Source organism: Mandrillus leucophaeus, unplaced genomic scaffold, assembly GCF_000951045.1.
Source record: "Mandrillus leucophaeus isolate KB7577 unplaced genomic scaffold, Mleu.le_1.0 Scaffold456, whole genome shotgun sequence".
NCBI lineage: Eukaryota > Metazoa > Chordata > Mammalia > Primates > Cercopithecidae > Mandrillus > Mandrillus leucophaeus.
This window is the reverse complement of record NW_012104876.1, coordinates 392,933-418,559: the sequence shown is the minus strand read 5'-3', so window position 1 is coordinate 418,559 and position 25,627 is coordinate 392,933. Positions and strand designations below refer to the sequence as shown.

General features: G+C 41.3%; 1 protein-coding gene across 3 annotated transcripts in view; it reads right to left on the bottom strand.

Moving 5' to 3' along the window:
• Nucleotides 1–1,974: 1,974 nt before the first annotated feature.
• The window catches only part of VGLL1 (vestigial-like family member 1), a 32,197-nt gene continuing 8,544 nt past the window's right edge, over nt 1,975–25,627 (bottom strand). For 2 of the 3 annotated variants that reach the window (XM_011994414.1, XM_011994413.1), the window contains 3 exons: nt 16,541–16,960; nt 14,737–14,790; nt 12,132–12,488 (listed from right to left, as the gene is read on the bottom strand). In XM_011994414.1, the coding sequence (XP_011849804.1) occupies nt 12,400–12,488; nt 14,737–14,790; nt 16,541–16,960 (563 nt within the window). In that variant the 3' untranslated portion in view covers nt 12,132–12,399. Of the gene's footprint in view, nt 2,084–3,655; nt 3,784–12,131; nt 12,489–14,736; nt 14,791–16,540; nt 16,961–25,627 lie in introns of those variants that run through there. The other variant, XM_011994412.1, reaches the window with a different exon arrangement.

The following is a 25,627-nucleotide window of genomic DNA, read 5'->3' as shown; positions in this document are numbered from 1 at the left end:
AACACACACATACATACACACACACAGTCTCCCCAATCACATTCCCCGAAGGAAACCACTGTGAACAGACTTTTTGGAATTAGCTATGAGTTTCCTATACACACATACTGTATACACATATGGTGTGTATGTATACACACATAAACATATGTACATGCATGCATATGCATACATACACCCTGTGTTTCATAAAGTCTTTATCACACAGACTATCATGTGATAGAATGTGAATGGTCTCCCTTGGAATTGTGCAGCATTGCACAAAACAACAACTCCACACACACACAAACACACACACATTAACATCTCCCTTTAAAAAAACACAAATGCGGTAATACTATATAGACTTTCGTAACTTGCTTTTCTCAATTAATGATATATCTTAGATGTTTTTCCATATCAGTGTATACAAATCTACCTGACTTTTTTACCTGCTCCATAGTGTTCAGTTGTATAGATGTATCATAATTTATTTAGACAATTTGTTTTTGATAAAAATTGGGGTCATTTACAGTGTTTTTTGCTACTACTAACAATGCTGTAATAAATAATTATACCTATTCAAATTATATATGTATATTTTACAATGAGCTTAAAGTGCATGTGTGTGTGCAGTATATGTGTATATAACTTTTTATACTTAATCTGCATTTTAATGAATACATATAGATCTATAGCATCATTTTTAATGGCTGCATATTATATCGAAGGGATGAAACGTAGTTTGTTTAATGAATGCCCTCCCGTTAGACATTCACGTTGTTCTTGATTTTTCACTATTATAAACACTGCAGTGTTCAGCATCTGTGTATTTAAATCTTTGTGCATTTGTCAAATTTATTTTCTTTAGATACATCCGTAGAGGTGAAGTTGTCAGCTCAAAGGGCATGTGTACTTTTAAGAGTAGTCACTTCATTTAAAGGAAAAGGTTGTCAATACATTTATGCAGATTGGCTGAACAAAGGTCTTCAGATATGATAGCCTTGGGGAGAAACATTTATATCACATAGATTGCTGGTTTCCAAACCTGATATGGTAGACAGAATAGCCCAAATGATTTCTATATCCTAATCCCCCCAAAACCTGTGAATATGTTTATGTTACATAGCAAGAGGAACCAAGAGTGCAAATGGAATTAAGGTTGCTGACTTTAAAACAGAAGGATCACCTGGGGCCCAATGTAATTACAAGGATTTTTAAAAAATGGACAAGGAAGGCAAAATAAGTGAGTCCTAGGAAGGTGTGATTATGGAAGAATGATCAAAGAGATGCACATATCTGGCTTTGAAGATGGAGGCCGGAGGCCATGAGACAAGGAATGTGGGCAGCCTCTAGAAGCTGGAAAAGGTAATGAAACAAATCCTCCCTAGAGGCTCCAGAAGAAATGCAGCCTTGAAGTCACCTTGATTTTAGCTCAGTGAGATTCATGTAGAAGGATTTCTGATCTCCAGAATTGTAAGATAATAAATATGTGTTGCTTTAAGCCACCAAGGTTGTGGTAATTTGTTACAGCAGGTTAGAAAACTGACATACCTGGTTGCACGTGTGACTAGTGGCAGGAGTAGGGGGTGGTCACAGAGATGCTGATTCAGTAGTCTAGGGAAGAACCAGGGGGCATGTATTTTCAACAAGCTCCCCAGGTGATACTGATGTGTCTAGTGGGGATTTGGGGAACCACTGATATAGACCACATAGGTCTGCAAAAGTAGCCATCTCTTGATATGGAGACAGTCACTTGCTGGCCTGGAAGATGATCTTGGTAGGTGATTAAAGATGTGTCTGGGGCTGGCCCAGGGCTCCAATCTGGCACCAGTCTTAACTCTACCTCCTAAGTGACACTGTCATTCAACCCATCAATCTGACCTTAATCTATCTTGCCAGCTTAATTTTCAACTGTTCATCAACCCAAATACTCCGCTTAAACCAGACTAATCTAATCACCATCTATTCAATAAGTCTTGGGAATTCTCCCTTTATATTTTCACTTAAAATGCTGCTATATCCTTGTATCAGTGGGTCCTCCAGAAAGCAGGAGCTGAGGAGTTAACGGTGTGAGGGATTTATGGGGCCTGGTAAGTAACACCTGCCAAAGAGAAAAGGAAGAAGAATTGAGCAGGGAGAGACTCAGACCAAGATGCAGATCTGACAAAAGTTCAGCCAACTTAGTAGGGGCTCTGGAACAAATATTGCCCCTTAGAGGAGTCTTACATTGGGGCAGAAATGGCCAGGCCCTAGTACCCGTATAATGCTCAACCATTGGCTGGGAACACCCACAAAGAGCATAGCTGAAACAGATCCTAAGGTGCTAATAGGTGGAAGTACTCAACTAACCACAATTCTTGCAACTGAATGGCAAATTCTTTCTTGAAGGGAGTTCCTGGCAGCACCCTCCATGGCTGCCACAGTTCTCTCTTCTGCTCTTCAGTTATCCAGACCCCGTCTTCTTCTTTGAGACACAATATGGCAACTGTTGATAGGTTTTGTCATAGCTACAACATTTATTTCAAAATACAGGCTCACATAGTTGAAAATGACCTTAGGGATCAACTTATTTTACACATACAGAAACTGAGACTTGGAGAAGCAGGGAAGAGGGGCTGTGACTGATTCAAGATGACACAGCTAGCTAGTGGAAGAGCCAGAGCCAGAACCCAGCTGTCCTAACTCTCAGTCCAGGTTCGCAGTAGCATTAGGAAAAGGCTTCTCATCTTTAAAGATTAGTGGAAGGTCACAGCTTTCAACTAAAAGGTAAATATAACTGCTGTAAATATAATAAATAGGCTCATTGACTTCTAAGCATACAGAATCATTAAAATGATGAATAATGTAACTAAATGTACCTGAGTAGATCTTTAAGACTTAATTTATAAATACATAAAGACATACACTGTTTGTGTATGTCTTTACCGTTTGTGGGAATGTAAATTAGGTCAGCCACTGTGGAGAGCAGTTTGGAGATTTCTCAAAGAACCAAGGGTTGAACTACCATTCGACCCAGCAATCCCAGTACTGGATACACACCCAAAGGAAAACAAATCGTTTTACCAAAAAGACACATGCACCCATATGTTCATCCAAACACTATTAACAATACCGAAGACATGAAATCAATCCAGGTACCCATCAGCAGTGGATTAGATAAAGAAAATGTGGTACATATAAACCATGGAATACTACACAGTCATAAAAAGTAATGAAATCATGTCTTATGCAGCAACATGAATGCAGCTGGAAACCATTATCCCAAGCAAATTAACTCAGGAACGGAAAACCAAATATGGCATGTTCTCACTTATAACTGGGAACTAAATATTGGCTACACACAGACACAAAGGTAGGAACAATAAAAACTGAGTATTCCAAAGAAGGGAAAGGAGGAAGAGGGACAAGGGTTGAAAAACTACCTATCAGGGGCTATGTTCACTACTTGAGCAAAATCATGCAATATACCCATGTAACAAACCTGGACATGTACCCACTGAATCTAAATAAAAACAGAAAAAAAAATAGTGATAGAGGGAGGAGGAAGATGGCTGAATAGAAGGCTCCACCAATCGTTCCTACCCCCTGCAAGGACACCAATTTAACAGCTATCTATATACACACACATGCAAATCTTCATAAGAACCGAAAATGAAGCGAGCACTCACCGTACCTGGTTTTAACTTTATATCACTGAAAAAGGCACTGGAAGACGGTAAGGAAGACAGTCTTGAATCGCTGATGCTACCCCTTCCCCATCCCCATGGAGCAGCTGTGTGGTGTGGAGAGAGAATCTGTGCACTTGAGAGAGGAAGAGCATGGGGATTGTGAGACATTGGATTGAACTCTGTGCTGCCCTGTCACAGCAGAAAGCAAAACCAGACTGAAGTCAACTGACAACTGCCCATGGAGGGTGTATTTAACCAGCCCTAGTTGGAGGACAATCACCTATCCCAGCAACTGGAACTTGAGTTCTGGCAAGCCTCGCCACCATAGGCTCAAGGGCTCTGGAACCCTAAATAAATTTGAAAGGCAGCCTAGGCCAAAAGGACTGCAACTCCTAGGCAAGTCCTAGTGCTGAACTGGGCTCAAATCCAGTGGATGTGAAGGACACATGATCTACTGAAACACCACCTGGGGTGGCTAAGGTAGTGCTGGCATTACTCCTCTCCTAACCCCAGGCTGCATAGCCCATGGCTCCATAAGAGACACGTTCCTTCCACTTGAGAGAAGAGGGAAGAGTAAAGAGAGCTTTGTCTTGCATTTTGGATACCAACTCAGCCACAGCAGGCTAGAGCACCACTCAGCGTCGTGAGGCTCTCTTTTCAGGCCCTAGCTCCCAGACAGCATTTCTAGATACACCCTGGGCCAGAAGAGAACCCACTGCCTTGAAGGGAAGGACCCAGTCCTGGCAGGACCAATCACCTGCTGACTAAAATGTCCTTGGGCCCTGAATAATCAGCAGCAATACCCAGGTAGGATGCTATGGCCTTGGGTGACACTCTGAAACTAGCTGGCCTCAGATGAGACTCAGCACATTCCAAGCTGTGGTGGCTATGTTGTAAGACTCCTTCTGCTTCAGAAAAGCAGAGGGAAAAGTATAGGAGACTTTGTCCTGAACCTTAGGTAACAGCTCAGCCACAAGGGCATAGAGCGCCAAGTGAGATCTTGGGGTCCCTAATTCTATGCCTTAGCTCTTGGGCGGCATTACAGGACCTGCCCTGGGCCAGAGGAGAGCCCATTGTCCTGAAGAATGAGTCCCAGGCCAGGAAGCATTTACCACAAGATGACTGAAGAGCCTTTGGGCCTTAAGAGGACATCGGTGGTAACCTGGCAGTATTCCCCATGGGCCTGTGCTGGTGGCAGCCATGGGGTGTGGGACCTTTGCATGTAGAAAGGGGAGGGAAGAGTGGGAAGGACTACATCTCATAGTGCAAGTACCAGCTTAGCCACAGTACAATAGAACACCAGGGAGACTTTTAAGGTTTGTGATTCAAGTTCCTGGTTCCCAGATGGCACCTCTGGACCTGCCAAGGGCCTAGGGAAACTTACTACCTTGAAGGGAAGGATACAAGCCTGGCTAGCTTCTCTACCTGCTGACTGTAGAGCCCCAGGGCTTTGAGTGAACATAGGCAGTAGCCAGGTAGTAGTTACAGCAGGCCTTGGGCAAGACCCAGTGCAGCACTGGCTACAGGTCTGAACTAGTGCCGTCCCAATGGCGGTGGCCACAGAGGTTCTTGTGTCATTCCACCTCCAGCCTCAGCCAGCTCAGAACCAGAGAGACTCCATTTGTTTGAGAGAAAGTAAGGAAAGAGAACAAGAGTCTCTGCCTGGTAATCCAGACAATTCTTCTGGATTTTATCCAAGATCATCAAGGTGATACCTCTATGAGTCTGCAAGAACCACAGTGTTACTGGTCTTGAGTTGTCCCCAATGCAGATATGGCCCAGATCACAACACCAAGATCATACATAACACAATACCAATTGTGGTATAATACCTGGAAAGCCTTCCCAAGACGGATGGATATAAACAAGTCCATACTGTTAAGACTACAATAAGTGCCTAACTCTTCAATGCCCAGACACAGATGAATATCTACAAGTACCAAGACCATCCACGAAAACATGACCTCACCAAATGAACTAAATAAGGTGCCAGGGATCAATCCTACAGAAACAGAGATATGTGACCTTTCAGACAGAGAATTCAAAATAGCTGTTTTGAGGAAGCTCGAAGAAATTAAAGATAACACAGAGAAGGAATTCAGAATTCTATCAGACAAATTAACAAAGAGATTAAAATAATTAAAAAGAATCAAGCAGAAATTTTGGAGTGGAAAAATGTAATTGGCATACTGAAGAATGCATCAGAATCTTTTAATAGCAGAACTGATCAATCAGAAGAAAGAATTAATGCACTTGAAGACAGGCTTTTTGAAAATACACAATCAGATAGAAAAAAGAATAAAAAACGATAAAGCATACTTACAAGTTCTAGGAAATTGCCCCAAAAGGGCGAATCTAAGAGTTATTGGCCTTAAAGAGGAGGTAGAAAGGGAGATGGGGTAGAAAGTTTATTTAAAGGAATAATAACAGAGAACTCCCCAAACCTCAAGAAAGGTAACAATATTCAAATACAAGAAGATTGTAGAGCACCAAGCAGATTTAACACAAAGAAGACTACCTCAAGGCATATAGTAATCAAACTCCCAAAGGTAAAGGATAAAGAGAGGATCCTAAAAGCAGCAAGAGAAAAGAAGAAAATAATATACAATGGAGCTCCAAAATATGTCTGGCAGCAGACTTTTCAGTGGAAACTTCACAGGCCTGGAGAGAGTAGTATGGCATATTTAAAGTGCTGAAGGCAAAAACCTTTACCCTAGAATAGGATATTCAGTGAAAATATCCTTCAAACACGAAGGAGAAATACTTTCCCAGGCAAACAAAACCTGAGGAATTTCATCAACACCAGACCTGTCCTACAAGAAATGCTAAAGGGAGTACTTCAACCAGAAAGTAAAAGACATTAATGAGCAATAAGAAATCTGAAGGTACAAAAGTCACTGGTAATAGTACACAGAAAAACATAGAGTATGGTAACACTGTAATTGTGGTGTGCAAACTACTCTTAGCTTAAGTAGAAAGACTAAAAAATGAACCAAACAAAAATAATAACTAAAACAATATTTCAAAACATAGACCATACAATAAGATATAAATAGAAACAACAAAATGTTTAAAGGTCGGGGGAACAGGGGGGACAAAGTTAAGGTGTAGAGTTTTTATTAGTTTTCATTTTGCTTGTTTGTGTGTTTATGCAAACAATGTTGTTATTAGCTTAAAATAAAGGGTTATAAGATACCATTTGCAAGCCTCATGGTAACCTCAAATCAAAAAACATACAAGAGATACACAAAAAATCAAAGCAAGAACTAAATCATAGCACCAGAGAAAATCACCTTTCATGGAAAGGAAGACAAGAAGGAAGGAAAGAAGGGAGAGAAAGCCACAAAACAGCCAGAAAACAAATAACAAAATGGCAAATGAGGAACTTAAGAAGGAAATTTTAAAATTCTTGAAACAAATGATGATGGAAACACAAAATAACAAAACCAATGAGATCCAGTAGAAGCACTACTAAGAGGAAAGCTTATAGCTGTAAGTGCCTACATCAAAAAAGAAGAAAAACTTCAAATAACCTAAAGGTGCATCTTAAAGAACTAGAAAAGCAAGAGCAAACCAAACCCAAATTAGTAGAAGAAAATAAACAATAAAGATCAGAGCAGAAATAAAGGAATTTGAAATGGAGAAAATAATACAAAAGACCAAAGAAACAAAAAGTCAACTTTTTGAGAAGATAAACAAAATTGATAAACCCTTAGCCAGACTAAGAAAACAAGAAGTAAGACCTAAATAAATAAAATCAGACATGAACAAGGAGACATTACAAATGATACTGCAGAAATTCAAAGGATCATTAGTGGCTACTATAAGCAACTATCTATTACTAAACAGGAAAATCTAGAAGAAATGTATAAATTCCCAGACACATACAATCTACTAAGATTGAACCAGGAAAAAATCCAAAACCTTAGCAGACCAATAGCAAGTACTGAGACTGAAGCCATAATAAAAAGTCTCCCAGCAAAGAAAAGCCTGGAACCTGATGGTTTCACTGCTAAATTTGACCAAACATTTAAAAAAGAGCTAATACCAATTATACGCAAACTATTCCAATAGAGGAGGACGGAATACTTACAAACTTATTCTGTGAGATCAGTGTTACCCTGATACCAAAACCAAACAAAGACACAACAAAAAAGAAAACTACAGGCCAATATCACTGATGAATACTGATGCAAAAATTCTAAACAAAATACTATCAAACCAAATTCAACAACACGTTAGAAAATCTTTCATCACGAGCAAGTGGGATTTATCCCAGGGATGCAAGAATGGTTCAATGCATACAAATCGATTAATGTAATATCTCATATCAACAGAATGAAGGACAAAAACCATACAATCTTTTCAAATGCTGAGAAAGCATTTGATGAAATTTAGCATCCCTTCATGGTAAAACCCTAAAAAGTTGGGTATAGAAGGAACATAACTTGACACAATAACGTCATATATGACAGATCCATAGATAGTATAATACCGAATGGGGAAAAACTGAAAGACTTTCCTTTAGGAAGGAACATGACAAGAGTGTCCACTTTCACCAGTGTTCTTCAACATGGTACTGTACGTCCTAGCTAGAGCAATCAAATAAGAGAAAGAAGTAAAGAACATCCAAATTGGAAAGAAAGAAGTCAAACTATCTTTGTTTGCAGATGGTATGATCTTATATTTGGAAAAACCTAAAGACTCCACCAAAAAACTATTAAAACTGATAAGCATATTCAGTAAAGTTGTAGGATATAATATCAACATACAAAAATCAGTAGCATTTCTATATGCCAACAGCAAACAATATGAAAAAGAAATCAAGAAAGTAATCCCATTTACAATAGGTACAAATAAAATAAAATACCTAGGAATTAACCAAAGAATTGAAAGATCTCTCCAATGAAAGCTATAAAACACTGATGCAAGAAGTTGAAGAAGACACACAAAAAATGGAAAGATATTCCATGTTTATGGATTGGAAGAATCAATATTGTTAAAATGTCCATACTACCCAAAGCAATCTACAGATTCAATGCAATCCCTATAAAAATACTAAGGACATTCTTCTCAGAAATAGAAAAGACAATCCCAAAATTTATATGGTACCACAAAAGATCCAGAATAGCCAAAGCTATCCTAAGCAAAAAGAACAAAACTGGAAAAATCACATTACCTGACTCTAAATTATACTACAGAGTTATAGTAACAAAAAAAATGGCATGATACTGAGATAAAAACAGACACATAGACCAACGGTACAGAACAGAGAACCCAGAGATCATCTCTACATCTACAGTGAACTTAGTTTTTACAAAGGTGCTAAGAACTTACACTGGGAAAAGGACAGTCTCTTCAATACATGGTGCTGGGAAAACTGGATATCCATATGCAAAAGAATGAAACTAGACCCCCCAACCCATATACAAAAATCAAATCAAAATAAAGACTTAAATCTAAGACCTCAAACTATGGAACTACTAAAGAAAACATTGGGGAAACTCTCTGAGATGTTTCTTAAGTAATACCCCATAAGCATAGCCAACCAAAGCAAAAATGGACAAATATGATCATATTAAATTTAAAAGCATCTGCATAACAAAGGAAACAATCAACAAAGTGAAGCGGCAACACACAGAATGGTAGAAAATGTTTCCAAACCACCATCTGATAAGGGATTAATAACCAGAATATATAAGGAGTTCAAACGACTGTAGAGGAAAAAATCTAATAAGCTGATTAAAAATGGGCAAAAGACCTGAATAGACATTTATCAAAAGAAGAAATACAAATGGCAAACAGGTATGTGAAAAGGTGCTCAACATTGATCATCAGAGAAATGCAAATCAAAACTACAATGAGATATCATCTCACTCCAGTTAAAATGGTTTTTATCAAAAAGTCAGGTAACAAATGCTGGTGAGGATGTGGAGAAAAGGGAACCCTCATACACTGTTGGCAGGAATGTAAATCAGTACAATTGCTATGGATAACAGTTTGGTGGTTCCTCAATAAACTAAAAATGGAGCTACCATAAAATCCAGCATTCCCACTTCTGGGTATATACCCCACAGAAAAGGAATCAGTCTATCGATGAGATATCTGCACTCCCATGTTTATTGCAGCACTAGTCACAATAGTCAATATTTGGAAGCAACCTAAGTGTCCATCAACAGATGAACGGATAAAGAAAATGTATATATATACACAATAGAGTACTATTCGGCCATAAAAAGAATGAGATCCTGTCATTTACAGCAATATGGGTGGAACTGGAGATTATTATGTTAAGTGAAATGAGCCAGGCACAGAAAGACATACGTCATATGTTCTCACTTATTTGTGGAATTTAAAAATCAAAACAATTGAACTCATGGAGTCAGAGAATAGAAGGATGGTTACCAGAGCCTGGGAAGGATAGTGGAGAGTTGGTGGTGGGTGGGAGGGAATGGGGATGGTTAATGAGTACACAAAATAGTTAGAAAGAATGAGAAAAACCCAGTATTTGCTAGCACAACAAGGTGACTATAGTCAAAAATAATTTAACATAACTAAAAGAGTGTAATAGGATTGTTTGTAACACAAAGGATAAATGCCTGAGGTAATGGATACCCCATTTACCCTAATGTTATTATTATGCATTGCATGCCTGTATCAAAATATCTCATGTAACCCATAAATATATACATCCACTATGTGCCCACAACAAATAAAAATAAAAATAGTGATAAAACTGTAATCCTTATGAGAATGCTGTAGCCTAGTTCATTTCTATAATCACTAATCCATAAAAATTCATAGTAACATGCTATTTTAAAATCTTACACATTAAAAGAATTGAAAGAAACCATTGTATACACAAATGGGTTACAAAATTATTTTCAATTAATTACGTTAAGCTAGGGAAATAATTAGGGAAAGGTCAATGTTTATTGTTTACATAGGAGAAAAATAACATATTCTAGTTAGCATTTATTTGTGGAGGAGTGATTTTATTTTCAGTGTTGTACGTGATGATTGATTTATAGAATGGAAATGTTCTTAAACACAAGTCTCAATTGGATCTGCAAACAACAGTCTTAGCTGAGATTTTTAAAAGATAATCTTTGCTAACAGAAAAAGGGAATTGCCTCCTTTTTGCTTTTTCAGAGACAGGCATCATTTGAGTATGTGAGTGTCCAGTCCATTTGAAGCAGTTTCAATTCTTCCAGATTGTAAAGTCAGGAATGCGTGCGTGTTGGGGGTGTGATAGGAGGAGGCTATGGAGGTCAGAGGCAGCTGCTAAGTCAAAGCCAATCAGGCCACTTGTAAATTTCTCAAAACGATAGAGAAAGATGTGAATGAGGTTTATGGGCTCTAGCCCTATGGGGCCCTGACTTTCCACAGTTTCAAGGCTTTGATTGACCTGGTGGAAAAAAAAAATCCCACCTCCCCTACTCTCTGCCCAAGTTAGCATCTCACAAGATTATCAACTAGCATGTAGATGAAGCCACACAGAAAACACATAGAGGTCAATTACCCCACCTTTGTGTGTAAAGGGTGGTATACACCTTGTATGCAAAAGGAGGGAGTATTTTTTTAATTGCAAGAGTAAAATGCCAAAGTGAGACAAAGAAATAATTTTCCTGTTAGCTCTTTGTAAGTAAGGTGGGAAAGGAAAAACAAGATAGATATGAAAAGCCAGAAATCTGAGTCTGTGATTAGTATCAGTTGATGTGAGCAGGAATTTACCTGCTTATATCAGAGAAGCGACCATTTGTCTCTTAGGAACAGGGAGTCTTTTCTTTCCTCTTTATTAAAGTAGAAAAATTGTTACTGCTTTCAGTTTTATTCATGAGAGAGCTTCCAGAGGTTTGCAGGGAAATGTTATCAGATCACCCAACCTACATAATATGCCAACTCTATTGGAATCATTTTTTCTTTTCCCTAAACTGTATGTTAAGAGTTCACTTCTGATGGTATTATCTTCTAACACAGATGAATCTTTCTAGAGTCAGCCAAGATAAACACACACTTCTATAATTATGTGCTACAAGTACTCTAGAATCAGCCTCCACCCTGAATTTTTCCAGCCATCACCTAAAGAAGAACATGGATTTTGAAAGTAAATAACTTTGAAAGAAAATGTACTCCTTAAGCCTTTTTTCCTCTTACTGAATCTAAGAAACATATGTAATACACTGGAAGATTTGTTCTCTTTATTTACATAGCAGATGGGAGGGGAAAATATCTAAGAGCCATCCTGATATTAACTTAATATCCTGATATTAAATATTGCAGTGGTGAGAAAAGAGCACTGAGTTCAGAGGCCTGGATTTCAGTGTTGGCTCTGCTACTGGCCATGTGATCTTAGGCAGGTCATTTAGCTTCTCTAAGCCTCAGTGTCCACGTATATTAAATGAAGATAATAATACCAATATTAGGGTTGCTGGAAAATTTGAATGAAATGACGGATGTGAAAGAAATTAGAACCCAGAATAGCACCATCCAAAAAAGTACAGTTTTATTATTATTCATCAGCTGAGCTGTTACACAGGAGCAAGCAGGGTGTGGCTGGGGAACATTGATAGCGGGGGCTTCTGGGATTTTCACAGGGCAAGTACTGAGCTCATACTAAACACGAAGCTGTTTAACAGATTGGGGAGGCAAGTGGGTTTGAGCAGCTTTCATTTTTATCTGGAACAATCTGCAGGGATGTCCTGCTGCCGTGTCTTAGACCAAGTGTTGTCTTTCTCCTCCAACTTGACTAAAGATGCTGCAGGTATCGATGTGGGTGGCCCCAGTGGTTTGGTGGTGTAAGCGAGTATTTCCCAGGTGTCTCTAACTCTGTAAGAGCTAAAGGAGAAGTTACATGGTTAATGAAAGCCAGTTAGGCCCCTATGGAAGGCTGTGAGTCTCCTCCAGGGTGCAGATGAACAACTGTGGGATGTCAGATACCAGAGTCCTCAACCTCAGAGGAAGGGAAGGCAGAAACTCATGGAACTGCATCCAAAAAATGCTCTGGATGCAGAATAAGTTCTGTTCCAGCCACAGGCCCAACTTGTGATGAGCAGTTTACATATTTTTCTTTGCTCTTTTGCTTGCTTTCTGAGCCTTCTGCATCCCCCTTCCTTTATTTTAGGATAGTACCCTTGCCCCAGATAGACAGTGAACTCATTTGTGGTAAAATAATCTCACCAGTGACTAATTTTCACTGTTGTACACTTCATTTAACTTGAAATTGTTTTTGATAATTTTATGACACTGTGAGAGCAAAGAGATAATACTGCATCTGCCACTTGCTGCTGTGACTTAAGGTAAGTCCTTTCACCTTTTTGAGATCCAGTTTCCTCATCTATAAAATGGGGATATTCATTCATTCAATCACTATTTGCTGAATATCAGTTGAGTAAAGCACCTAGGACATGTTCATATACACCTCACAAGGTCATGGTGGGGACTAAGCAAGATGGAGTATGTGGTATGTGGCTCATGGTCAACACCCAGTACATGTTGTTGTTGCTGTTAGTTTTAGTCTATGAACAATTTTAAGCATCAAGTTATCAGTAATTCTGAGACTCACAATAAATAAATGTAGAAACTATTAACAAGTACTCAAGAAACACCACAATCCTTGCCTTTCATAAGTTAGGAGGCCAGCAGAGCTCATTTCCTTGGGCAGGGACTTACGTGATGTCTGCCTTGGCCATGCTAAGGCTTTTGAACCAGCTCTAAATGAATCTCCTCACGGAGGCATGGCCAATGAATCACCAGGGTTGGTTTTTGTTTTGTTTGTTTGTCTCTTACACAAGGGCATCAAACAGAATAGTTTTTACTACGTTGGAATAATTTTTACTGCATTACTACATTTTCTTACCGTTTCCTTGTTAAATGCTCTTTTATTGTTTCCAGCATTCACTCATTCATTTATTCAACAAATTTGTATATGTCTGTGCCAGGTGCTAGGGATACAGTGGTATACCTCTCAAAGTCTCTGTCCTCATGGGGTTGGCATTCTAGTGGGGTCTATAGATTGCCCTCACCCCTACTTCACACCAGACTGTCAAATGCCTGAGATCAGGGGTTGTGGTAGTGGCTTTTCCTTTGGATCCTCTCTATTTTTATATTTTATGGAGATGGGGGTCTTGCTATGTTGCCCAGGCTGGTCTCTAACTCCTGGGCTCAAGTGGTCCTCCCGTCTTGGCCTCACAAAGTGCTGGGATTACATGTGTGAGGCACCACATCCAGCTTGAGTCCTCTCTTAAACACAGCACACAGAGCACAGCTTGGGGCACACAGGATGCCCTCCAAAAAAGACTTCTTGATGGTTTAATGTATGCCAATGCTTAGAATAATGTGCCAGCCATTATTCTAAGCATTGGTATACATTATTTCATTTACTCCTCACACCTCACCCTATGAGGTGGGCACTATTTTATGCTTATTTGACAAATGAAGCAACTGAGGCATGAAGCGGTTAAGACATGTGATCAGGTTCCTGAAGCAAGTAAATAATAAAGCTGACATTTGAACCCTGAACCCAGGTCATGAAGATCCTCATGTCATTCCACCCAGATTGTCCTCTTTTGTAAGTTCCTACTGACACCACTTTCAAATTGAGTGTGGAGCTCAGAGTCCTGCCCTCACGCCTCAGTTGACATTTTCCCTGACTGCAGAGTCCTGGGATGGCCCTGTGTACTAGGCTGACAACTGAACATCTGGGACACAGCAAGCAAATCCTCATCCTCATGAATTTCTTAATTTTTCTGAGTCACCTTGGCTACTTCAGTTAAGTCCAGCTCAGGTTAAAAAAAAAAAAAAAGAAAGAAAGAAAGAAAGAAAAGAAAAAAGAAACTAAGGGCAGTTACTTCTATAGCAAAATAAAATTTTACAAGATAAGAAGCGCATACACTCTTTTTTGAGGCTAAAATGAAACAAATTCTATCTATGAAAACACTGAGTGATAGAAATAAGGCTCCCGTCCATTACCGAAGACTCTGGGTTTTACACTATCAGTGTCTCCAGTAGTAGACAGAAGCCTTATTCCTCAAGTTCGTTCTCAGGATACAGACACACACCATCAAAGGCTGGACCAGATACCTACTTTCATTTGGAAGGCTGGTACTGGCAGATCCACGAGACACATACAGTTTCTTATCTAGAAAAGAAGAAAAAAACATTATTGGAACTGAAATTTCTAGGACTAGGTTAGAAAAGTGCCCAGTAGCATCCCAGGGGCCTCACATTGCCTGGTCCTAAGTTTATGAATATCTGGCATATTCTCTCTTATCAGATGCTACAAAAACAGAGAAGCTTCTGTTTTTAAGGTCCACCATCTTCCAAGGCAGTGTTCCTGATTAAGGGTCACTGACTTCCTCAACAGATCCTGGACTGCCAGTCACCAATTAATACAACTGATGTCAACATGAGTAGAGCATGAAGACTTTGGTGATAACCATTTGTTGGTGAACGTGTCTTGAGATTTCAGGAATAGGACAATTGCCTGCATTATAGTTTCACCATGATGTGCCTGGCTTACAGTAGATGCTCACCAAATATTTGCTGAATCGGATTTGAACTGTAAAGAGTTGCTATGTTTGGAAGGTGATGATTTCAGCCATCTGTGTTCTAACCAACTGTTGAAACAGGGCTCTGCTGTGTGTATGCACAGCATATACACAAGCACAGTTGGTCTCATTTTCCCTGTGAATCCAGTAGGAAAGGACTTTTGAAAAAGAGTAGAGGGGTAGGAAATTTCACAGGTTTCCCAAGCATGACACTTCTATGATTTACTCCTTAAGTACATTCCTAATCAAATTCTGGAAATGACAGAGTGGTATTTTAATGGGAAATTTGTTTGCCACATTAGAATAGAACACAGTGCCTGACTTAGGTAGGCTATGCTGAACAGGCCCTTTGTTTACTATATGCTTAGTTCAGTGTAAAGACAGCTTCTAGTAATTTCTTTCAGGCATGGAACACTAGTCCACACTATGTATGGACAAGGAAGCTGCAAAAGAAAATTCGTCCAGAGTACAGAATGACAGAGGTTGCAGACTTGGTTCCATGAAACTATAAAATATATATATTTATAAGTGTTTCATATGAAAGGCAAATCTTGCAACAGAGTAGGTTGATTTTTTGGTGGAAGTATAATTAATGCCAATTCTTCCCCGTTCTTTTACAAAGAAGGGAGTCTTGTTTTCTGATGGATATTTTGCATCTGGTAGGCGCTAATTAAATATTTGCTGGGTGAATGAGTGAATGAAAAAGTGAGTGAGCCTTAAGGGTGTTTTTAGTTCAGGGGAGGGGTGGTGGTCAGGGAGTAGGAACTCAAGGGATACCAAGCAGGAGGATCCCAGAGTGCAGGAGCAAGCCGAGGACAGCCAGGCACTGTTAGGTCTCCAAGCAGCAATGAGGCTGCCTCTACAGTCGCTTTGAATTTTAATGTGTGCAGCAGATGGTTGGTATAGCTTGCCCTTGTTGTTTGCCTGGAGCCTGACATCACTGCAAGTTGCCAACCTGTTTGGAGGCTACAAGGTACGTCACAGAGTTCTGTTTTGCAAATGGATTATTTAATTGCTCCCAATGAGGTAAACATAGGACCCTACGATATTAGACAGCAGCCCATCATTTTTCTAAGGTAAGGCCAAGTTGACGGGCTAGGGTGAGTACTTCGGGCCAAGTCCATCTGGCTAGCTATCTATGTAACCCTTTAGCTATTAAACTGTGAATGTCAATGAAGCCTAGTGAAGATATATGGAACATTTAAGCAGAACATTCCATCCCTCAGCAGCCCTATGTCCAGAGTGGCAGCAATTAGTCTTGGCACCTGATCTCATGCCAACTCACTCTCAACCACAACCAATCAGGGGCACCCCTCCAAGTATCTGTAGGCATTTCCTTACAGTGAACTGAGCCGGGAGGCATGTTGAAGAGCAACCCTGTGCTTCCAGCTGCCTGGCCAGGGTTGCCATTCTCCCTGGCGACAGGTTCCTGAGGACGGGCTAGGCATCTGTCTTGCTGGAGGAGACTTAGGAGAGGCTCACGTTTCCCATCAGGCTGGGGCTCTGGAACCAGGTGCCGAGCAGGGAAAGCATGAGAGTAGCCAGGCTCTAAGGAGCTGGTGCCGGCCAGGGAGGAGAAATGCCACAGCTCCCCAGGCCGAACAGGGGCCCTCCTAGCCAGGGATGGTGAGAACTGATTCACAGCCATGGGAGTAGGCACATGCAAGTTGCAGTTGGCGGCACGGTTTGTGACAGGTACTTCTGGCTGTGGCTTTGTCCACGGAGAAGAGTAACGCCACTGATTTGGAGACATGCTGTCATCTGAGAAGGAAAGATTTAGAAGACATGTTAGGTGTTTATTGTTTTCAAAATGGATGTAGATTTTTTTAAATAAATACTCTATTTATTTTTAACTTGAAGGAAATAAGAAAAGCTAAAATAAAATCATCCTAATGATAATATCCAGAAACAGCCATTGTCCTCCGTAGGTGTACTGTTTCTAGGACTGGTTTCTATTCATGTATGCATTGTTTTCTCAACATATATTGTTATTCAAGCCATTTTTGTTTCATTAAAATATCATGAAAAGCCTCCTATAGAAATGAATAGGCCAGGCATTGTGGCTCATGCCTGTAATCCCAGCTCTTTGGGAGGCTGAGGTGGGCGGATCACTTGAAGCCAGGAGTTCAAGACCAGCCTGGCCAATATGGTGAAACTACAACTCTACTAAAAATACAAAACTTAGCTGGGTGTGGTAGTGCACACCTGTAGTCCCAGCTACTTGGGAGACTAAGGCAGGAGAGTTGCTGGTGCCCAGGAGGCAGATGCTGCAGTGAGCCGAGATTGCACCACTGTACTCCAGTCTGGGCAACAGAGTGAGACTCAGTAAGAAAGAAAAAAAGAAAAAGAGAGAAAGAAAGAGAGAGAGAGAGAGAAAGAAAGAAAGAAAGAAAGAAAGAAAGAAAGAAAGAAAGAAAGAAAGAAAGAAAAGAAGGGAAAGAAGGGAAAGAAAGAAAAGAAAGGAAGAGACAGAAAGAAAGAAAGAAAAGAAAGAAAGAGAAAGAAGGGAGGGAGGGAAAGAAGGAAGGAAGGAAGGAAGGAAGGAAGGAAGGAAGAAGGGCCAAACCCCAGCTTTTTAAAGTGCTGTACAGTAAGTAGTCCATGGTAAAGCAGTAATATAACTAACAAATGTCGTGTTTGTGCACTGCTTGGTTATTTCCATTGTTTTCTATTATGTTAACAGCATTACAATGAGCATCTTTGTATAGATACCTTTGCTCCCGGATCCAATTCGCTCCTTAAGGATACTTTTCTAGAAGTAAACGTGCTTGATTTGTGTTTGGTTGCTGCTATCATCTAGCTTTATTTTATAGCTGGTGTTTTAAATACACCAAATAGGGGGACTCCACAGAACTGTGCTGGTCACTCACACAACTCTAGGAGTTAAAACCACATTTTCCAGAGTAATATGAGGCACAGGGATGTTAAGAGACTGAGCCAAGGTAGCAAAAACAGATTAGCCAAGTAGGGAAGTAAGCTGGAGCGATAAGTAATGGGGAGGGAAGTAGTTGCTTGGACCCCATTTTGCAAAAGCAGAATTCTGAGGGTCAAGAGGTGACTTAGTTTCTTCTTGCAAAGTTCATGTGGATTGGTTAAGAGGGATGGAGTGTCCTTTGGTTCCATACGCACTATTCTTATTGTGCCTATGATAGCCGCCGAATCTGAGATCTCAAATGTCCAGGATAGCTCAGGACAAGGATGAATGTTTTCCCCATTCTCAACACCTACTCAGGCAAGAAGGGAGGAGGGAAAGAGCTCTTCCAGACAGTTCTTAAACCCTGGAGCCTATCATCTATCCGAGATAATGGAGAGAGGGTGGGTGTGGAGACAAAGGAAGATTGGCCCAGCTGGAGAGGCTGTCTGGGACACTGGTCCTATTTCCCATAAAAACCTCTCCTAGCTCTCTCGAATGTTTAGCTTGACTGGATTGTGTACAAGATAAAAGATTCTGAGAGGCCTGCACGGTGTTACTGGAGTGTCGTCACTCAGTGTAACACAAACGATAGGAACAGAAGTCCAAGTCCTCACGGCACAGACATCCTCCCTAGCATCTCACACCATTCACAGTGAGTGATGGCGGATGGTTGGCCCTTCTTATGAAACCAAAGGCAAGACAATATATTAAGATTTGTTTTGGTGAGGGTGAACGCTACTTCTGAAAATCGGTATCTCCAGGCCAGAAGCAATTCAGTCCACAAAGAGAGTGATTAAGCTAATTTGGTGTAATCACAGTCTGTGTTTCATATTGAATGAGGGTACTTCATGTCCTAAGCACAAATTAGAAACAAAGCGTAGCCCCTGACAACGAGGTAGTTTCCATCTGAACAGGCCTTACGGATCTCATACATATGACTGAGGGGCTGAATGCTTGAAATGTGGAAAGCAGAGCCCCAGAATGTTTTGACTATTTCCCTTGACTGCTTCCTTTCTAGAATTCTCTGAAATGTTAAGGGAAGTGGGTTGGTGTACCACAGTCCAAAGTCCTTTATGGTCACTGGGTGCCCCAGAGCACAGTTTGGATGGGAGCTTGTGGGCATGCACCGGGTGTCTTAACCCCAAGTTCACAGTGACCCATCAGAGGGCCTTGGGCGGCCTGGGGAAACCCATCATTCCAGATTAGGCTTGGAAGTCAGTGGCCCACGGAGTGGAGACCCTGGATTTGAGTGGGCCTCTCTTTCTCGGGCCTCTTGGGCCAACTGCTCCAGCAGCCACTCCCACCTACCCTGTGGATGGGTAAAGTCCTCTGAAACTACAAACGTGCACTGACTCAAGGCTGCTGCTGCTACTAGAAGTGACCCTGGTGACTTTTTTTAATCCATGTGCTCCCTATTAGTTACCTCTAGAAGTGAGAGAGGGAGCCCCAGGGCAGAATTTGCTGCCTTCGCAAACCCCTGACCACACGAATGAGTGGAGAGCAGCTGAGCAACACCCTGACGCAGGGATACATGGGGCAGGCTAGGATTTTTCTTTCAGCAGGAATACAAATGGCTTCCACTCCACTTACTTCAACCCTGGGCATCTAGACCCTACCTCTTAGTCCCATTCATCCCTCTAGGATTCCTGCTGCTGTTGATCCTGAGACAAGACCTATCCAGAGAGAGCTGGTCTCCATTTCCTACACTGCCCTTTTTGGGTGAAACTGGCAGGCCATTCCCCCTGCCTTCCAAGCATACCCAGAGGCACCACACATTTCCACCCATATACACTTTTGGGATCTCCAGAACACTCTAGAAAACATCTTCAGGCATTTATGAATTTGCCTCCATTCCAGAGTACCTTCCCTCCACTTTGCCCTTGCATGGAGGCCCTGGCTTCCTATTCCAGATTAGTTTTTCAACATACAAACTTAAATGTCGCCCTTTCAGAAAGGCCTTCCCTCAACCTCCAATCTAAAGTTTGTGACCCTGTTACTTTCTGTGACTGCACCCTATTTCCTTCATGGCAGTAATATAGTAATTTATTTATTTCTTAATTCTTACATTCATTCATTCACTATTGGTCTTCTTTATCATTTAGTAAGCTTGGCGAGAGCTGAGATCATTTCTCTCTTGTTCACCATTATGTCCCCAAGAACTTGCACAGTGCCTAGCACATAGTGGCCCTGAAAAAGTATTATTCTAATGAGTGCACACACATGTTTACACACAAACACACATATATATGCACAATTGCAAACATGTACACACTCATAAACACAAACATGCACACACACACACCCCCCCACACACACCCCCTTCCCCACTGAACCTTTCTAAATCGAAGGGAGCAGGATGAAAGTGGTTAAAAGCACAGACTTTGAAGTCGGAGAGGCTTGGAATCCAATCCCAGATCTGCCACTTCCTAGCTGTGTGACACTGAGCAAGTCCCTTCCCACCTCTAAGACCGTTATGAGATTGAATGAGACAATCCACGTAAAAGGTTTAGCACAGTACCTGGTACACATTTGGCACTCAATAAGTGGTAGCTGTTGCTGCTGTTATTATTAATCATTTCAGTTTAGAAACCCACTCTGGGTTTCTTTACTGGTTTGCAACACTCAGCATAATCAACATGAAAAAAAGCAAGACGGTCATTATTGTATGAGGCCTGAGAATCCTCCCTGCCAACAGTCACCTAGTGCTGGAGAAGGGAGGGGCAGAAAGGACTGAGCCAAGGGGCCTATAACAGCAGCAGAGGCAGCAGCAGCACTTCAGGGCCGGTTTGGAGGCTGGAGCAGATACTGGTTATAAAAGAGGGATTTCAGAAGTCTTTGCTCAGTCTGTGGCCATTCCCAGGGAATAACACATCAGAGATGGGCAGGAACAATTTGTAAATATAGAATAGTTTTTGTTTATTGAGTATGCACTGTGGGCCAGGCACAGTGCCAGGCACTCTGCATACATGATCTCACGTGATCGCCACAGCAACCCAGATGAGAAAATCAAGACCCAGAATGGTTAAAGTGACTTGTCTAAGGCCACACAGCTAGCAAATGGTAGAGGTGTCTGATTCCAAACCTCATGCTCCTACCAACTATGCCTCCCCAATATTGCAAAGAATACTTTCACATATTCCTTGGGTTGGAGGTCTGGCAGATTGGCATAACACTTCTAGGAGGAAATTTGTCGGTATATATCAAAACCCTAAAATTTTTGTATACTCTTTGACCCAAGCATTCCACTCGTAGCAATTTATTTTAAGGATATAGTCAATGATGCATGTAAAAATGAACCTACAAGGATGTTCAAAGTGATTTGTATAATATAGCGAAAAATTAGCAACAATCTAAATATTCAAAAATTTTAATAAATTTGGTACATCTATAAAACGATACTCTTGAACCATTAAAATGATGTTGTAGTAGAACATTTAATGGCATGGAGAAGTGGATATGACATTGTTGAATTTTTTTTAAAAGCAAGTTACAACCCATTATGTGCAAAATGATGTCATGTTGTAAAAATTAGTACATGTACATGGATGCACATGTGGTTTTTGTTTCCTGAATGCTTATCTATGTTTTCTAAATTTCCAAAAATGAGTATATTTTGTATATTTTATGTTTGTAAATAGTAAAAATTATGTTTTAAGCAAAAACTTAAACCACTTGACCCATGAAGCGCCCAAAACACAAGTCACAGCTGTGAATGACTAATCCATGATTGCCTGATTTCCTTCCGTCTATCCTTTCTTCTTTCCTTCCTTCTCTTCTCCCTCTTTCTGCATCTTTTAATGCAAATTCTGCGGGTTTTTTTTTTTTTTTTTGACAGGGTCTCACTGTCTCCCAGGCTGGAGTGTACTGACAAGATCATAGCTCACTGCAGCCTCAGTTTCCCCAGGCTCAAGCGATCCTCCTGCCTTGGCCTCAGCCTCCTGAGTAGCTGGAAATACAGGTGTGAGCCACCACACCTATACAATTTTTAAATTTTTTTGTAGAGACGGGGTCTCTCTGTGTTGCCCAGGCTGGTTTTGAATGCCTGGCCCTCCCAAAGTGCTGGGATTACAGGGGTGAGCCACCACGTGTGGGCTACAAATCTCATCTTATGATGAAGTTGAAACCAAGAGTCCTCTGAACACATGCACATTTTGCACTATGAAAGTCCAACCTTTGACCTGCATGATCTGTATACATTGACTTTCCCTCTCTGCTCTCTTTGCTGGTGGCACTTGCACTTCATTCATTCACCCCCAGGCACAAAAAGCATATTGTTTGCATTAACTGAGGTCAAAATCACACCGGAGGTGGAAGGACAGCTTCAAGGAGATTGTCCTGTTCCAGGGCACCAGGGGGGCCTCTCAGTTCCTCCCCCTCTTTCAGAGCTGCCTCCCTAGGGTACCTAGTCTTTGGATGAATATCCAGGTTCCTTTTCCCAACTGAAAATAGAGATCAAATACAGAATATGAGCTAGTATTTGAAATATTGAGTGGCTAAGATCTGAAATCAATTTCATCTGCCGGCAAATACTATAGACTCCCCATATTAGCTGTGAGATCTTGGGCGAGTCACTTGACTGTCTGAGCCTCAGTTTCCTCATCAGGAAAATGGACATAGAGTTAACCAGTAGAGTTGGTGTGAAGATTCAATGAGATAATCCACGTGACAGACCCTAGCAACAGACAGTGTTCAAAAAGTGTTAGCCATTATACACATTATTAGCGATAGTCCTTATAGGTATTAAATCCTCTTGCTGGGGCATTGTCAGAGTGTACAAAGGCAAGAAAATGGGGTAGTCAAGAGACTGACTCTGGAGATCGATGGACTTGGGTTTCAATCTTTATCATTCACTGGCTGTGTGACCCATCTCTAGGCACTTACCTTCTCTGGGCTGCAGTTTCCTCCTCTGTAAAATAAGGATAATAATATCCATTGCAAAACGGATTTGTGACGCACAACCAACATGCAGAAAAATGCACAAATGGAAGTGTGCAGCTGGGGGAATTTTCATAAACTGGGTAATGAGCACCCAGCTAGAGTAACAGAACCTGACTACCACCCCAGAAGCACACTGTAGCCCCTTTCAGTCACAACACCCCCAAAAGGTAACCATATCCTGTGTTCTAACACCATAGGTTCAATTTGCTTGTCTTTGCACTTTATAAATCACAGTAGATTTTGTGGACTGAAGTAAAATGCACTAATTTTAGTGTGGTGTCTGGTATTTGCTGGGAGCTCCATGTATGTTTGTGCAGATAGATTCCTTTTCCTTACGATAATGGAAGACAGGAAACTGTCAATATTCACAAGGGCCATAAACAACTAGCATGACTATTTCTCACATAGATATTTACACTTTTTTTTTTTTTAAGCCAGCATTTCTTCCCTACCCTCACTGATTATAGCAGATGGGAGGGGAGAGAGAAGGAGGCTGGATCCTTTGAGACTGGCTATAAAAGACCTCTGAGTGCCCACGTATATACCCTCTCACCTTCTCTCAGCAGCCCTGGAGCAATGTTGCCAGGCCTGAGGCTGGCCTCAGGACTGGGGCTGGGGACAGGACAGAAAGAACACAGGGTAACATACGTACCAGGACCATGCCCCCTACAAACTATAGTTACTGAAGCTTCTCTAGTTACTGATTCTAAAATTCCCAATGTCCTTTTAATAGGGAGATAATTCAAAGATACCTTCAATTTGTGTTTTCTTTTCTGAAGTACAGCCAGTATAAATTATACATAAGTAAACAAAAACATAACATTGATTGGCGAAGAGAAGCTAGGAAATTCGACGGCATTTCCTAGCCACACGGGTCTCTGTGTTTGGGCTTTGCACATTTGGCTCAACAGACAGCCCTTAGAATGTGGGCGAGTTGGCCATGGGAGCCCATGAATGGGAGTCTGTTCTCTTTGGAATGGCCTAGCTGGGCTGGACGGCCTGGTGCTGGCCTGTAGGGGTTGAGAGGATACTAACAGTCAGTAATGAAAGGCCACTTGAAAGATTTCCCACCATTTTCAAAGCCATATGTATGTCATATAACACCTCCAGTGAGAACCTCTGTGGGACTGGAAGCCTTTCATGGGGCCCTCCCCTGAGGCAGCAGAGCTTATGAGAAACTTGACTCCTAGTGGTGATAAGAGAGGCTTTGAGGGAGGCAGTTTTTCCTTCATTTGCTCAATCAGTGGACAAATATTTGCCTAGCCCACACCACACTTTGTGAGGGAGACAACATCTCCAGTCAAGGGATTTGTGGGGTTCTTATAGGGAAAATGTAACAACCAAGAAGGAAGATGGAGAAGCAAGCCACCTCTCTATCTGGCCTGTGAAGGCTGGCTAGGGCAAGAAACAGGGCCATGCCCAACTTCCCTTAGCGGGCAGGGGCTTCACAGAAGGATACAAGGTGAAGTCAGAAGGCACAGGAAACTCTACGGCAGCCATGCAACAGAACCCCCTGAAAACCTGGAGGCTTATGGGAGAGGCCTGCTGATCTGTGAACCTGGTGTTTTGAACACAGGTCCTCATATCTATCTTAGTTGTTCAAAAACTCAACTCAAGCCTTGGACTACATTACACTTACTATGTGCCACTTGACATGCATTATCTCCTTGACTCCTTGCAAGCACTGTCCTATAATTCAATAATATTCCATTTTAGAGATGAGGAAACTGAGGCACAGAGAGGTAAAGTGATATGTCTGGAGATCACACTGTTAGTAAGTGATGGAGCTGGCTTGGGCCCACGCTGAGTGGTTCTAAAGCTGTATACCACACCATACCCCCTCTCTACGGTGACTCCCATCTGTAGGATCAACACCTTGTGATCAAAATCATAATTTCATTCGTTCAAGCCGTATGTATTGAGCGCCTCCATGTGTCAGGCATTGTACGAGGTACTTACAAAGCAGCAGTTAACAGATTGACTCCCTACTGCCACGGAGCTCAGAGGGTAAGGGGAGAGAGGAGTCGAGAAAAGAAATACAACATATAATGTGTATTTATATATATTTCTTCTTAGCATTTGTCAAGTGACAAATGCTAAGAAGAAAAATGAAGCAGGGTAAGAAGACAGACATGAGACGGTGGGGGCTTTCATTTTTTAAATAGATTGCTCAGACAAGGATTGTTTGAAGTGGTGACATCCAGGTGGAGACTTGAATGGAGAAAGGTGAAGCCATGCAGGTATCTGGGGAAAGAGCATTCCAGGGATAGGAGAGACCATGTGCAAAGGGCAGGCCTGAGGCAGGATTGTTGCTGGCATAGTTTATGAATACCAAGGAGCCTCGACTGGAGCGGGTGAGGCAGAAAGTGGTAAGATATGGGATCAGAAAGACAACGGGGGCCCAGATGAGGCAGGGCCCCATTATAGACTTTGGATATGATTCCAAGTGACATGGGAAGCTGTCAGAGGGTTTTAAACAGAAGAGTGCTAGGGTGTGACTTTCATTTTAATGCTACCATTCTGACTGCCCTCCTAAGAATAGACTGAAGGAGAGGAAAGAAAAGAAGCAGTGAGAC